Source organism: Labrus mixtus, chromosome 23, assembly GCF_963584025.1.
Source record: "Labrus mixtus chromosome 23, fLabMix1.1, whole genome shotgun sequence".
NCBI lineage: Eukaryota > Metazoa > Chordata > Actinopteri > Labriformes > Labridae > Labrus > Labrus mixtus.
Window position 1 is genome coordinate 14,323,001 of NC_083634.1, and position 13,242 is coordinate 14,336,242.

General features: G+C 42.9%; 1 protein-coding gene and 1 long non-coding RNA gene across 2 annotated transcripts in view; one reads left to right on the top strand and one right to left on the bottom strand.

Moving 5' to 3' along the window:
* Window positions 1-13,242, bottom strand: part of LOC132958992 (uncharacterized) — a 195,624-nt gene that overhangs the window by 65,908 nt on the left and 116,474 nt on the right. The window lies entirely within an intron of this gene.
* The window catches only part of plcb3 (phospholipase C, beta 3 (phosphatidylinositol-specific)), a 50,598-nt gene that overhangs the window by 33,377 nt on the left and 3,979 nt on the right, over window positions 1-13,242 (top strand). The window contains exons 8-33 of the mRNA XM_061032067.1: window positions 1,357-1,457; window positions 1,662-1,828; window positions 2,905-3,051; window positions 3,210-3,367; window positions 4,096-4,178; window positions 4,332-4,416; window positions 4,989-5,139; window positions 5,461-5,562; window positions 5,672-5,745; window positions 5,818-5,914; window positions 6,054-6,138; window positions 6,725-6,849; window positions 7,789-7,943; window positions 8,033-8,194; window positions 8,355-8,454; window positions 8,705-8,809; window positions 8,970-9,064; window positions 9,237-9,381; window positions 9,972-10,013; window positions 10,171-10,280; window positions 10,401-10,510; window positions 10,882-11,041; window positions 11,292-11,368; window positions 11,652-11,741; window positions 11,874-11,931; window positions 12,352-12,438. Of these exons, the coding sequence (XP_060888050.1) occupies window positions 1,357-1,457; window positions 1,662-1,828; window positions 2,905-3,051; window positions 3,210-3,367; window positions 4,096-4,178; window positions 4,332-4,416; window positions 4,989-5,139; window positions 5,461-5,562; window positions 5,672-5,745; window positions 5,818-5,914; window positions 6,054-6,138; window positions 6,725-6,849; window positions 7,789-7,943; window positions 8,033-8,194; window positions 8,355-8,454; window positions 8,705-8,809; window positions 8,970-9,064; window positions 9,237-9,381; window positions 9,972-10,013; window positions 10,171-10,280; window positions 10,401-10,510; window positions 10,882-11,041; window positions 11,292-11,368; window positions 11,652-11,741; window positions 11,874-11,931; window positions 12,352-12,438 (2,871 nt within the window). The remainder of the gene's footprint in view (window positions 1-1,356; window positions 1,458-1,661; window positions 1,829-2,904; window positions 3,052-3,209; window positions 3,368-4,095; window positions 4,179-4,331; window positions 4,417-4,988; window positions 5,140-5,460; window positions 5,563-5,671; window positions 5,746-5,817; window positions 5,915-6,053; window positions 6,139-6,724; window positions 6,850-7,788; window positions 7,944-8,032; window positions 8,195-8,354; window positions 8,455-8,704; window positions 8,810-8,969; window positions 9,065-9,236; window positions 9,382-9,971; window positions 10,014-10,170; window positions 10,281-10,400; window positions 10,511-10,881; window positions 11,042-11,291; window positions 11,369-11,651; window positions 11,742-11,873; window positions 11,932-12,351; window positions 12,439-13,242) is intronic.

Consider the following 13,242-nt stretch of genomic DNA (forward strand, 5'->3'; position numbering starts at 1 on the left):
GTGTGTGTGTGTGTGTGTGTGTGTGTGTGTGTGTGTGTGTGTGTGTGTGTGTGTGTGTGTGTGTGTGTGTGTGTGTGTGTGTGTGTGTGTGTGTGTGTGTGTGTGTGTGTGCGCTCTCTCGTGGTCCTCCATACATGAGAAAAGTCACAACTCAGTCCAGTCACCCCGGGTCGTTGCAGAACATTCTTTACATGCCGTTGCAATTTAAGGAAGCCAAAATAGAAAAAAGCTTTAGCATTGAAGTGTAACCTACAGATACGAGTATTTTAATGTCTTTCAACACAAATCCAACATGTTTAAGTTTTGGTCACTGGTCCAGTACGGTATGATGTTCCTTTAACACTCTTAGTGCTAAACTAAGCTAAGCTAAGCTACCTGGCTGATGGGAGAGCATTGATATTTACCTTACAGACACAGGAATGGTATTCATTTTCTCATTTAACTCTGAGCCAGGGGGGTAAAGTGGATCCCCCTACCCAAGAACATGAATAGAGATAGTTTGAAAAATGTAGATAAGGGAAAATCTGACTTATGGTTTAAGATTACGAGATGCACACATGGAAGACAGGTTGGAGAAAAGGAAATTTTTTTTCAGTGCAACAATAGAGGGCCCATCAGTATTGACTGATCTCATTCGCACATGGCTGGGTTCAGAGTCCTGCTCTAGGACACTTCCTTAACTCCTTAACTCACTCCTGTGGCTGCAGGAGCTGAGGATCATAACCCCAACCATACCGTGCAGAGACGACCGACTCTACCACTATTTTTTTTTTTTTACTGACTGAGTCGACCACAGAGGTGTAGACGCAAAAAAATCAGACTGAATTCTTTATTCTTTTTTTTATCCTCGGGGTCCGTTTAAAACACGAGTAATGCTTTTCTTCTATTTGCACGTCAACACAGCTAGCTTTAGCTTGTCTGTGCAGCATAACGGACCAGAGGACGGTGGTTAGGGCGGTAAAACAAGGTTTCCTGTGTGTCAACAGTTGGTTCAATCTCTCTCTCTCGCTCAAAAAAAAAAAAAAAAAAGGATCAGTTTGCTGCAGTCACAAGACATTTCTTTTTGGACAAGAGACCAGATTTTGCAAACTGCACTGTCAGCATTTCTCCTCGTCTAGCCATGCTCTGGTGCCTCCTACTGGTTAAACAGGAAAAACACATTTAGACAGATTTCAGGACATGAATTGGCAGCCTGCAGCGATTACAGTTATTCACAGTTGAATTCATTTGCGTCCAGTGGTAGTTAGCTGGATGTTAATGTGTACCCTAAGGCAGCTCAAATGTCTCTGAATGATCAGGCCTTTCGCTTATTTTCATTTCATATCTTTCAACGCGATTCTCTCGGTTCTCTCTCAGGCGGAGGGACTCAAGCCAGACGATTTCACGTGGGAGGCCTTCCAGAAGTTTCTTGCCAGCCTCTGTCTCCGGCCTGAGATACAAAGCATCTTTGTGGAAAGGTATGTGACACACTTTGACAAACATTTGCTGCTTTACGTCAGCTTTATTGAGCCCAAATGAAATCCAAAGCCCAACCCTAAGTCCTGTCATGAAGATGCTCTCCTTATATTTAGGATCACTTGTAATGTTAACCATCTTCACCTCAGTAGCAATAGGCAATATTTTTTCCAGTAAACGTTTTTTTTTTTTGTTTGTTGCCGCAGTGGCTCGAAGGGGAAGCCTTTCATCTCTCTGGACCAGCTGATGGACTTCATCAACCGCAGGCAGCGAGACTCCCGACTGAACGAGGTGCTGTACCCACCGCTGAAGATAGACCAGGTCCGACAGACCATGGAGAAATACGAGACCAACGCCAGCCAGCTGGAGAGAGGTCAGCTACTTCTAATTATCGTTTACTTAAATCTCTGGTGTTCGGCTGCTTCCGTCCAGAGGAGCGTAAAACATTTCATTACCACATAGTTATCTCAGAAAACTACAAATCTGCACCGGATCTTTGTTTGGCAAAACGTGCTTCCTAAGGATTCAAAGAAGAGACCAGAATACAGGGACCCTTTAAGACCCTGCTTAAGTAAAAGACCTTACATAATAATAATAATAACTTTAAATGTTAAGCGTTCTGTCTGGTAGCTCTTCATTGAGCAGCAAGTCATCAGGATCATGTCAAATCTGCTGCCAAATATGACGCTTTGTCTTACTCCCTTAGTATGCTGAATAAGGTTTTGTGACGCCCACTATTACCTGGCCTCAAGGCAATGTCTGAGAGAACGAAGGCAGTTAAGATAATTGCGTTTTTAAAGGACAACGAGACAAAACACACAAATCAGGTGCTTTTTGCTCCTTGAAGATCTTATCTGTTTGTCCCAAAGCAAAAAGTTCCCGAGCTGCAGCTGGACTCGGGGTAATTACGGACTCGTAGATGTTTGTTTCCTTTGACCTTTTTATTGCAGCTAAGTGGTTTTCCTCTTCCTCTACTATCCTTGACCACGCTGAGCCTGTATCATTTAACCTTCCACAAAACATCCTAAAATGCGGGAGTCACTGACGGTAATCCTCCAGAGTTCCTTCCTCTGGTCACTTGTGGATAAACTGTACAAAAACCGGGAAAGCGTAAACAGAGCCTGGGCTACCTTAAGTGGCTCTGCTAGGACGCTGTTAAGCCAAAATCTGTAAACCGATCCTGTGTCCAGCCCATGATGTTCACGACTAACCCGGCGCTCCCTCTAAGCCGCTTGTTTGTCCTGAAACTGGAGCCGTTTGCTCTTTTTGGCCAGTTTACTAAAAGAGCACATGATGTCATCTTATTTGGCGTCTTCCAGCTTTTGAACCGTAACAACTTAATCTACAGTAGTTATTCTGATCGCAGGTTGATTTCTGTCTGTTCACTTAAACTTGTAAAGTTTGATACTGAGTAAACTCTCTCTCTCTTTTTTTTTGTTTTGTTTGCAGACCAGATCAGTCTGCAGGCTTTCACTCGCTATCTGGGAGGAGAAGAAAACAGCATCGTCCCTCCAGAGCGGCTGGATGTCATCGACGACATGAACCAGCCGCTGTCGCACTACTTCATCAACTCCTCGCACAACACGTACCTCACGGGTATGAAGCGCGCTCGCAGGGCTCACAAACCTTTTAGATCTAACAGGGCTACGCGCACGAGTCACGTGCTTCATCCAGATTTATTCTCAAAAGTTTTGGAGCTACAACTTTCCCTCCCTCCCTCCCCTCCCTCCGTCTGTCTGTCTGTCGTCCCGCAGTGGGTCAGCTGACCGGCCTGTCGTCGGTGGAGATGTACAGGCAGGTGCTGCTGACCGGCTGTCGCTGTGTGGAGCTGGACTGCTGGAAGGGCCGGCCGCAAGACGAGGAGCCCTACATCACCCACGGGTTCACCATGACCACTGAGATCCCTTTTAAGGTGCCGCTCCTTATCATTCATCTGATCTATTTTTTTGAGCATCCAGGACCGCTCCCTTGAAACTGTTTGTCCCAAATATTGATTCATGTTTTTGGTCGAAATGATTCCTGTTGTGTAACATTTACTGCACAGCATTTTTTTCTATCAGATGTTCATGATAGATTTCACCCTCACATAACCACAGTTTTCCCGCTCTAAATGTAGCCAGCACCATATGGAAATGATTCAGTAAATCACGTATTCAGGAAAGTTTTTACTCTCTTCACAACAAGGATTGGACGGTTAACAGGTTCACATCATAAATAATGGTTCATTGACTTTTATGTGTATGTGATAAAGCTCTGACAGGCTACAGCTATTTACGTCCACCAGCTGTTAAAAGATTTAAAGAACGGTTAACATGTTTGTTTTTTTTAACTCTTCACCTCAGCGTGTATGTGAAGTTTGATCGGCGGATTAAAAATGCTGAATATGAAGGCAGATCGAACAAGCAGAAGAGAGTTTATTCAGCCATAATAACAAAGATATTTTACCCTCTTAGAAAAAAAGCCTCTCTGTTTTAAGCTGTGTAAATATGGCTAAGCTGTGCTGCTTGATTTCAAAAGCTATTAGCTTTTAGGTTTTGATTTTAGGAGTCATTAAGATGTAACAAACTGACTCTTTGATTTAGCATAAAGAGCGTAAAGATTGGAGTTGTTGTCACGTCTTCATTCTCTCCTGGTGTGCAGGAGGTGATCGAGGCGATAGCAGAGAGCGCTTTCAAGACCTCGCCGTACCCCGTCATCCTGTCCTTCGAGAACCACGTCGACTCGTAAGTCATTCAGGAAGTCAGCGCGGGGATTCAGATCGTCCCAGTTTGTTTGGCCACAGGGCCCCCCCGACATGTTTTTCTCGTCTAAATTAATGAAAAAAAAAAAAAAAAAAAAATCTTATCACAACTAACCCGTGTCTCATCTTTTGCCAGAGCGAAGCAGCAAGCCAAAATGGCCGAGTACTGCAGGACCATCTTTGGAGACGCTCTGCTCATTGACCCTCTGGAGAAATACCCGGTAAGACGGATGACCCGGTCAGGTCGTACAGATACTCCGTCTTTGTCCAAAAGTAAATGCTTTTCAGTTAAAGATGTCACTGCTCTTTCTCCAGGTTAATAAACAACACGAGGTCGTCCTTTGACTCCACGCTCATGTTGTCATTAAACTTGTAAACCATCACTTCAGCATGATGAATTAGTACGTCTCTTTATCCTGTTTACCTAAGAACTCCCCTGGAATCAAAAATTAGTTCAACCGATAAATAGTTTTTCATTCGGTGCACATGTAAGAGAAACATGCTTTACTGTTAAGAAATAAGAAGTAATTATTCTGAGAAACCTGTTTCATAAGACGCACGTATTGGCAAGGCATAAATCTGCAACCGTTTCTTCATTAGGTTCCGTTTTTTTGCCCACGGAGGGCCAGCTTGACCTGCACGCGTTATTTATGATATTTGAATGTCCTGTGAAGGTTTTTTTTTTTTGTTTTGCTTACCCGCCTGGTTTCCCAGATCTGTCCGTCTCACAGTCTCGCGAATCAGTTTTGAGCTGAAATGAAATGAAACGCTCTCGCTTTTGTGCGCCCTTCAGCTGGATCCCGGTCAGCCTCTCCCCACGCCGCAGGAGATGCTCGGAAAGATTCTCATTAAAAACAAGAAGAAGCACCACCACCACCACCGACCCTCGAGCGGCGGCAGCATACGACGCAGAGAGCAGGAGGAGCAGTCGTCGCCCCACAACGGTGAGCGCAGACGTGCTACCCGAGTGCTCTTGCATGCGGGGCAAATAATTCACAGATGCAGCAGCAGATTCTTACTTCTTAATTACTCAAATCTAGTTGTAACGATGAGATGAAATGAGCTTTCCTCGTCCTGGAGGATGAAAACTTGGACTGTCGTTTTTGAATGAAGTGTGACGGCTAAATCAAGTCTGGGCACACAGAACTTTGAAGGATAAAAAAAAAAAAAAAAGGACGTCTTGCTTCACACATTTCTGCCAAAAAAAACCAAAAACTGATTTCAAGTTGCCAACCTAAATCTAACGATTGCTTTTGCCTTTGTAGATTGTCCTTTAAATGAGAGCGAGGCGGGTCAGCTCTTGTCCAACGGGGAGGAGAAACTGGCTGAGAGGATGGTCAAAGAATCGGAGCCTCGCAAGTCCATAGGTGGGTCAAAAAAAAAAAAAAAAGGATGACAATCACGATGACAGAGAGAGAGAGAGAGAGAGTGCCAGCAGAGTGAAGTTATTGAAGTTTAATATTCGCATCAATGCAGGAGGAGAAGGAGAAAGCGAGGAGGATGAGGAGGATGAACCAGTGACCGAACTGAAAAAGCCGAACTCTGATGAGGTAAGAGTCCTCCAGTGAGTGACTGTGACTGTCTCGATTGGGCTGATTGACGGATTGACCTGCCTCCTTCAGGGTACAGCCAGCAGTGAAGTGAACGCCACAGAGGAGATGTCCGGCCTCGTCAACTACATCGAACCTGTCAAGTTCAAGAGCTTTGAGGTGGCAAACAGTAAGTGTGCGTGGAAGGGACAGAATCCAAACTATTTTAGACGACACAGAGTGAAGTGAGTTTGTGTGAAAGCGTTATTATTGTTAAGGCGTCGTTAAGCAGAAAGGCTAATCCTCTCGTCTGTCACTCTGTCCGCCAGAGAGGAGGAAGTTCTTTGAAATGTCCTCATTCGTGGAAACCAAAGGCATGGACACCCTGAAGAGCTCCCCCATCGAGTTTGTGGAGTATCCTGCAGAGTTTGCCGTCCCTTTGGAAAAACTTGCGCTTCTTTTACAAGTTTGTTTTTATTAGCATTGTCGGCGTTGTGTTCAAATTCCTTTTTTTTTTTTTTTTTTTGTTGCACTGAACTCACCAGGGAGATTGAAAGTAGTGAGTACAGAGAAACGCTTTGAAGGCTTAAAAAAAAAAAAAAAAAGAAACATAGCTTAGTCTGACTTTTGATCTTTTAACACAATTAAAGGCAGGGTTGGTCATTTCCTCCAGATATCCTTTTTAAGATTTGGGTTGAAAGTGTCTTTAGATCCTGACAGAAATTCATAACTCATGTGCTCTGAAAAAGGAACTTTTATTATGATAAAGTTTAGTGTTTACTTACTGGCTGAGACGACCCTCATGTAAGTGAGGGGGGGGGGGTGGCTTTTGACGGAGCACAGAGGCGAGGGGTTAAGTGTAGACGTAGCACTGAGGGAATGCTACTTTCAGAATCATTCTAGTTTTTAGAAAATGACATTTTTAAAAAGCATCTCATTACAAATGAAACACACATTCTTCACGTTCACAGTGTCTGGTCCTTAAACAGCACTCCTCCAGGTACAATAAGAATCAGCTGAGCAGAATCTACCCTAAAGGAACCAGGGTGGACAGCTCCAACTACATGCCTCAGCTCTTCTGGAATGTGGGCTGCCAGATGGTGGCGCTAAACTTCCAGACCCTGGGTAAGATCTGTCGTTTCAGCCTCAGGTGGCCTCTGGAGTGCAGGATATATACAGGACATTTTTTTTTTTCACATATTTCTTTCTGAGATATCAATATATAGTTCCTTCATTTGAAATTCCAAATCATAAAGAGATGTGCTTTGCCAATTGTCACTTTTTCATCTTTAAATTCTTATTTTTTGACTCAATTTGAGGAACATTTTTAAGTCTCTGACAACAGAAAGTTTTATCTTCTTTTACTTCTTAATGTCCTTTTATTTATGGTCTTATCTCGTATTTATGCTCATATCTTAATCTCCTCTTCCTCGTTTTAACTTGGTAATTTCTTATCTTACTTACTTTGTCTATTTATGTTTCATATTTATATTAACTTTTTATTTTTATTAATATTATAGTTTTGGGTTTTTTGATCCTTTAACCACTTGTTTCTATTTCTTTTTCTGCTCTTACCTTCTTATTACTGTTATCTTTTGATTTGCTTTTATCTCTTTTAGTTTCTTACATCTTTTTAAATCTTTGGTTCCTCTTGGTCTCAGCTCGTGTTGTTGGGTTCTTGTGTTGCCTGGGTTCTTATGAAGGTTCTTGTGATGGTCGGGTTATATATGTCTGTTGGGTATCGTGCACTTTGGGTTCTTTTCTGTTGAATTGTATTTAATTATTTTTAGTATTTTGCATTTGTTATGTTCTTGCTGTTGTTTATGTTCCTCTGTGTTTGCTTTAGTTTGTTCTTGTTTTTGCTGTTTGTCAAAGCACTTTGTAAACCTGTGTTTTTAAAAGGTGCTATATAAATAAAGTTATTAATATTTCTTCTGTAGATCGTTGAGAATCTTCTCAGTCTTATATAATAATTCAAGCCTGATGGAGATTAAGTTAAAGCATCTCCATCTTTGTCCCACTGAATCCCTCCACATCTTTCCAAACTTCTCTTCCATCTTCCAGACCTCCCGATGCAGCTGAACATGGGTGTGTTCGAGTACAACGGCCGCAGCGGCTACCTGCTGAAGCCCGAGTTCATGCGCAGGACGGACAAACACTTTGACCCCTTCACGGAGAACATAGTCGACGGGATAGTCGCCAACACCGTGAAGATAAAGGTAAGAGCGACGCGTGTCATCACTTGGACGTCGAAAGGTTTCCGTCGAAAGAGGTACGGTAACAAACGTGTCATTTAAACATCCACCAGGTGATCTCGGGACAGTTCCTGACCGATAAAAAAGTGGGCGTGTACGTGGAGGTGGACATATTTGGACTTCCTGCTGATACGAAGAGGAAGTACAGAACTAAAACATCCAATGGGAACTCGCTGGATCCTGTTTGGGACGATGAAATGTTTGTGTTTAACAAGGTAACTCATGCACACGGGGATTAAATCTTTCTAACACACTTCCATGTTTGTCCTTTTTTTGAACTAATATATTCATTCATAACCTCCCCAATCGCACCAACACCTCTCAACACTTTCCCTCCCTCTCCCTCTCTCTCTCTCTCTCTCTCTCTCTCTATAGGTGGTCCTCCCGACACTGGCCTCTCTGAGGATGGCAGTGTTTGAAGAAAATGGCAAGTTTATTGGACACCGGATTCTCCCTGTGTCAGCCATTAGACCTGGTCAGTACACACACACACACACACACACACAAACACACTTAAACACACATAAACACACATAAACACACTTGTAAAGTGAGGCATTGAGAGCTCAGGCTTTAGACAATTCTCTTCACTGATGTACCTCTTATCTGCAATCAGTTTGAAAATTGTTTTAATGACATGCTGCTGCAACTTTACCTTTCCATCATCAAATCAACAGAAGTCACTTTTTTTATTTGTATTTTTGTTTCTTCTGATTGCCTTTTAGGCTACCACTACATCAACCTGAAGAATGAGCTCAACCAGCCCCTTCTCTTGCCCACTCTGCTGGTTTACACCGAGGCTCAGGACTACATCCCCAATGAACACCAAGGTAAGAGCGCCACATTTACGACCGCGTCAAGCTATTTTTAAAGCCTTGACCTTAGATTTTACTTGAACTTACGGCTACAGACGTCAATCAGCTCTGCAGTTGTTCCAGGATGTACAGACTTGTTGAATTGGTGTGGCTGTTTCTGTGTGTGTCTTCTCAGAGTACGCTGAGGCTCTGACCAACCCCATCAAGCACATCAGTCAGCTGCACAAGAGAGAGACACAGCTGGCTGTGCTCATAGAGGATAACAGTGAGGTAAGAGACAAACTCAAAGCTTGCTTCACTGCATGCTCAGAATCTGTGTGTCGGTTACTCGTCCCCCCTTTTTATTAAAAAAAAAAAAAAAACTTTACTGAGTGGAAACCAACAAACTGTGTGATGGACCAGAAGGTGTTTTAACTCTGAACCGTCTGTCGCTTTTGTTCAGCACGTCCCCAACCAGCCCAACGAGGGAGACACCAGGAGAGACAGTGAAGTTATTCCAGGATGTCAACTACCCCCCCACTTCCACACCCAGCACATGGGCTCATTGGATGACTGCCCTGCTGACATCATTAAGTTACCTGCACCAGGTAACGACACCCTCAAACTACAGACACACAACCTCAAACATTGTTTGCAGATGTGTCCAATGAAAACAAACTGGGATCATCACTGGGATTTTTTACCCGCAATTGGCGGGTGTTAATTTAAAGCCCTGATCATGTCACTCAAAAACATTTGATATCACTTTTGAAGATGAATACTGGAGTGATGCTACGTGTAATGCTAGCAGTAATTCATTGTGTTATCTCATCCCGCTCGTCATTAGGGCTGCAGGTTCTATAGCACTCATATGGTTCTACTTTGCATTAGTCTTTGTAAAGTAATGATGTGTAAGCCTGCTGCGAGTAAGCGTATTTAAGTTCACATAAGATAACATAACGCCTCCAGTCATTGTAATCTGTAATAAGAAAATGTTTCTTGTCACCAGGAAATGTAAAAACTTCTATGTTATTCATGCACTGAAGCCATGCAAGCGATTTTGTTCATTACATGGATGCCCTTGGTTTCCTGGTGTTTGTGTCTGGCTCATTTTCCCATCATCCATTTCATTCATACTGTTTATGTCCTTTCCCTTGTGTGTCTGTGTGTTTGTGTGTGTTTCTGTGTGTGTGTGTAGTTCAGTGTCCAAAGGAAGACCTCATAGCCAGTGTTCTGGCAGGTAAGGCCATTTCAGAGCGTCCATGTCTGACATTACTGAACTCAGATTCGTTTTGTCACATTGAGCTGCATGTAGGTTCATTCATGTAGACGGTAGCCGGATTAACCCCCGGAAATAACAAAAGAGATTTGCCATAATTCTTCGTTTTGTCTCCTAGGCGTCCAGGCTCAGTCGATAGAGGAGCTGAAGCAGCAGAAGCACTACCTGAAGCTGCTGAAGAAACAGAGCAAAGAAGTCAAAGAGCTGCGCAAGAAACACCTCAAGAAGGTACGCACGAACAGCAGATGTGTGACAGTATGGAAACACTCGCGTTTACGTTCATATGTACTCCACGGGTCTGAGATTTTCTGACTCTGCAAACCAAACTCCTGTGTGTGTGTCTGGCAGGTGTGGAATCTGAGCAAGGAGCAGAAGAGTCGGAGTAGCCAGGCTCAATCTGACACCCAGAGGAGACGGAGTCAGATGGAGAAAAACCTCAAACGTAGCATCAGGAAAAAGTAAGAACAGATGGATTCATGGTCTGTGGCAATGAACACGAGCTACAAACCAGACGTGGTAACGAGGTGAACATGGACACAGCATGGCCAGCAGGGGGAGACGAAATAGCATACAACGTAACAGGGAGGAAGAGGACTTCAAACCTTGTTGGGTCCCTGTCCCTATTGGCCTTTTAAAGAACTTAATGTGATGTCATGTATTAGTCATTGTGTGTCTACTGCTTGCTGTTTGACAAATTGTCAAATTAAGATGTCTTTGACTTCAGATATGGTACAGTAAAGAAAATCACTGTGTTAATAGTAGAGAAGGTTTCTCTTCAAAATGATGCTTACTGTTCACTCAACCTGAATGTTGTTGTGTTTGTGTCCAGCGAACCTCATGAGCCGGTGCAGCGTGAGCTGACAGAGCTGGATCAGGAGATTGAGAAGCAGAGTGTCCAGCTGAGGGAATGGCAGATGCAAGAGCTGCTGATGCTCCGACAGCAGCTTCACACACTGGAGAGGCAGAAGCAACAAACACACCTGCAGGAGGTAGGAACACAAACACACACACACACACACACACACACACACAAGCCTGTGTATGAAAAGCTACAGTACATACACACTTACTGTATTTGCTTTTTGCAAGGGGACACACTTGGAGTAACATTGTGTACCTCCTGTGAATCGTTACATAACGTCATCAGTATCTGACCGCCAAGACATTTTGTGGCACTTCTGTGGAACATCTGCACAGCGATTCGCTGACAGCTCGTCGTCTGCTGCCGTGTGTTTTCAGGCCATCCAGAAGTTAAAGGAGACGGCGCATGAATGCCAAGCAGCTCAGCTGAAGAAGCTCAGGGAGACCTGCGAAAAGTGAGTGTGGCTGTTTCACCTTGCTCTGATTTAAAAAAAAAAAAAAAGTTAACACAGGACCCCAGAGTCACTGTCGAAGGGACTTCTGTTTTTAATTGTTATTTTAGAATTAAGAATGCCACAGTGGGTTTTTTTTTTTTCTTTCTGTTTTGTTTCTTTTTGACTTTAAATCCTGGTCTGTGAGTGTACAAGCGCCTTCAAAAAAAATGGAAAACACCAGGACAAAACTTGCTACTGGTCTGCATGTGAATAGAACAATGGAATTATAATTGTGTGTCTGCAGGGAGAAGAAAGAGCTCCAGAAGATCCTGGACAGGAAGCGACAAAACAGCATCAGTGAAGCTAAAAGCCACGAGAAAGACAAGGCTGAGACGTAAATGCATTTGTCTCCACTTAGAGATTTAAATGAATCCCGTCAAATCGGACCTTCGTGCAGTCAGACCTCACTTGAAATGACTCTTTTCCTTTCCTCCCATTCTTCTCTCGCGTCCTTCTATCTCTGTAGGGAGCTGAATGAGATCAACAGGAAACACATTCAAGATTCTGTCTCCTTAATCCGCAGGGTAAGCACACACTTCTACACGCACACGCTCTCTTATCACCAGCACTCCTTCAGAACTGCCAGTCACGTACTTTAGGAGTACATTTTTCTGCTATTGTCATCAACTTTACTCCTCTTCTCTAACACATTATCTTCTTTCCCTCCCCCCCTTTTTTTTTGTCTGTTCGCCTCCTAATCCACGTTACCTTGCTTCCCTCCTTCATCCTCTTATATCCTTTTTTTCTTGTCCTGAAAAACTGAATTCTTTCTTTTCACAAACCTACCGCTTTCCATCGCATTTCCCCCCTTAATTTCTTTTCATATGATCTCTGCATTCCCTTTTTCTCTTACTGTCCCCCCCAAAAATCTTTATCCCTTCATCCTTATTCCCTCTAACCTTTCCTTCTGCTTCCCTAAATCTTCCTCCCTTCCTGCCCACCAGCTGGAGGAGGCTCAGACCAGGAGACAGGACAAGCTGATGCTGAGGCAGCGGGAGATCGTGCAGCACATAGATGAGGAACTTCCTCTGGTGAGAACAAGCACATTGAATAACACACACATACACACACACACACACATACACACACACATACACACACACAGTGATGTCATTCAGTTTGTCATTGAAAGAAAACAAACTCTCACTTACTCACTTATTGACCTTTTTGTGACAGAGAAATAACAAAGCAACAGCTGAAGAAACAAAGCAGTGTTAAGCTAAGCAACTTCAGCTAATGCATAATGTATTTATTGATTTTATTCCTTGAAAGAAAATGAAATAAATCCTTTGAATACATTCAATGATTTTGCAGCAAGGAAAAAAAAGGCAGAACCTTAAATCCTGTCCCAATAGATCAACAAAACAAAAACACATCTTAACTCCTCCTATAGCTTACTAGCTTAGCTTACTAGATCTCATTTGAGTTTAGCAGGATTCATACAACATTTTAATTGATGTATGATAATTCCCACATGGTATCAGTTACACACAATTTGCTGTGCGGCTATGAATATGGATACATGTGCTGCTCTTACAGAAGTACAGAAACAGTTCAGTATTTAAAAAAAAATAAGTGTTTTGTTCTTTTTCCTCAGAGTGAGATGAGAAGATTGATAACCGCTTTGAATTACATAGCCAGGATGAAGTTAGCCTAGCTTAGCATTTTAGCATACTGTATAGACTGGAAGCATGGGAAAAATGGCTTGCACAGCTGTGTCTGTAGTTTAGAAAATACATCTATCAACAACATTAAAGGTTTTATGTGATTTTTCACACTTAAATATAATATAAATCAAGTATCTGCTCTGAAAATAACTCTGTGAGTCATGACTG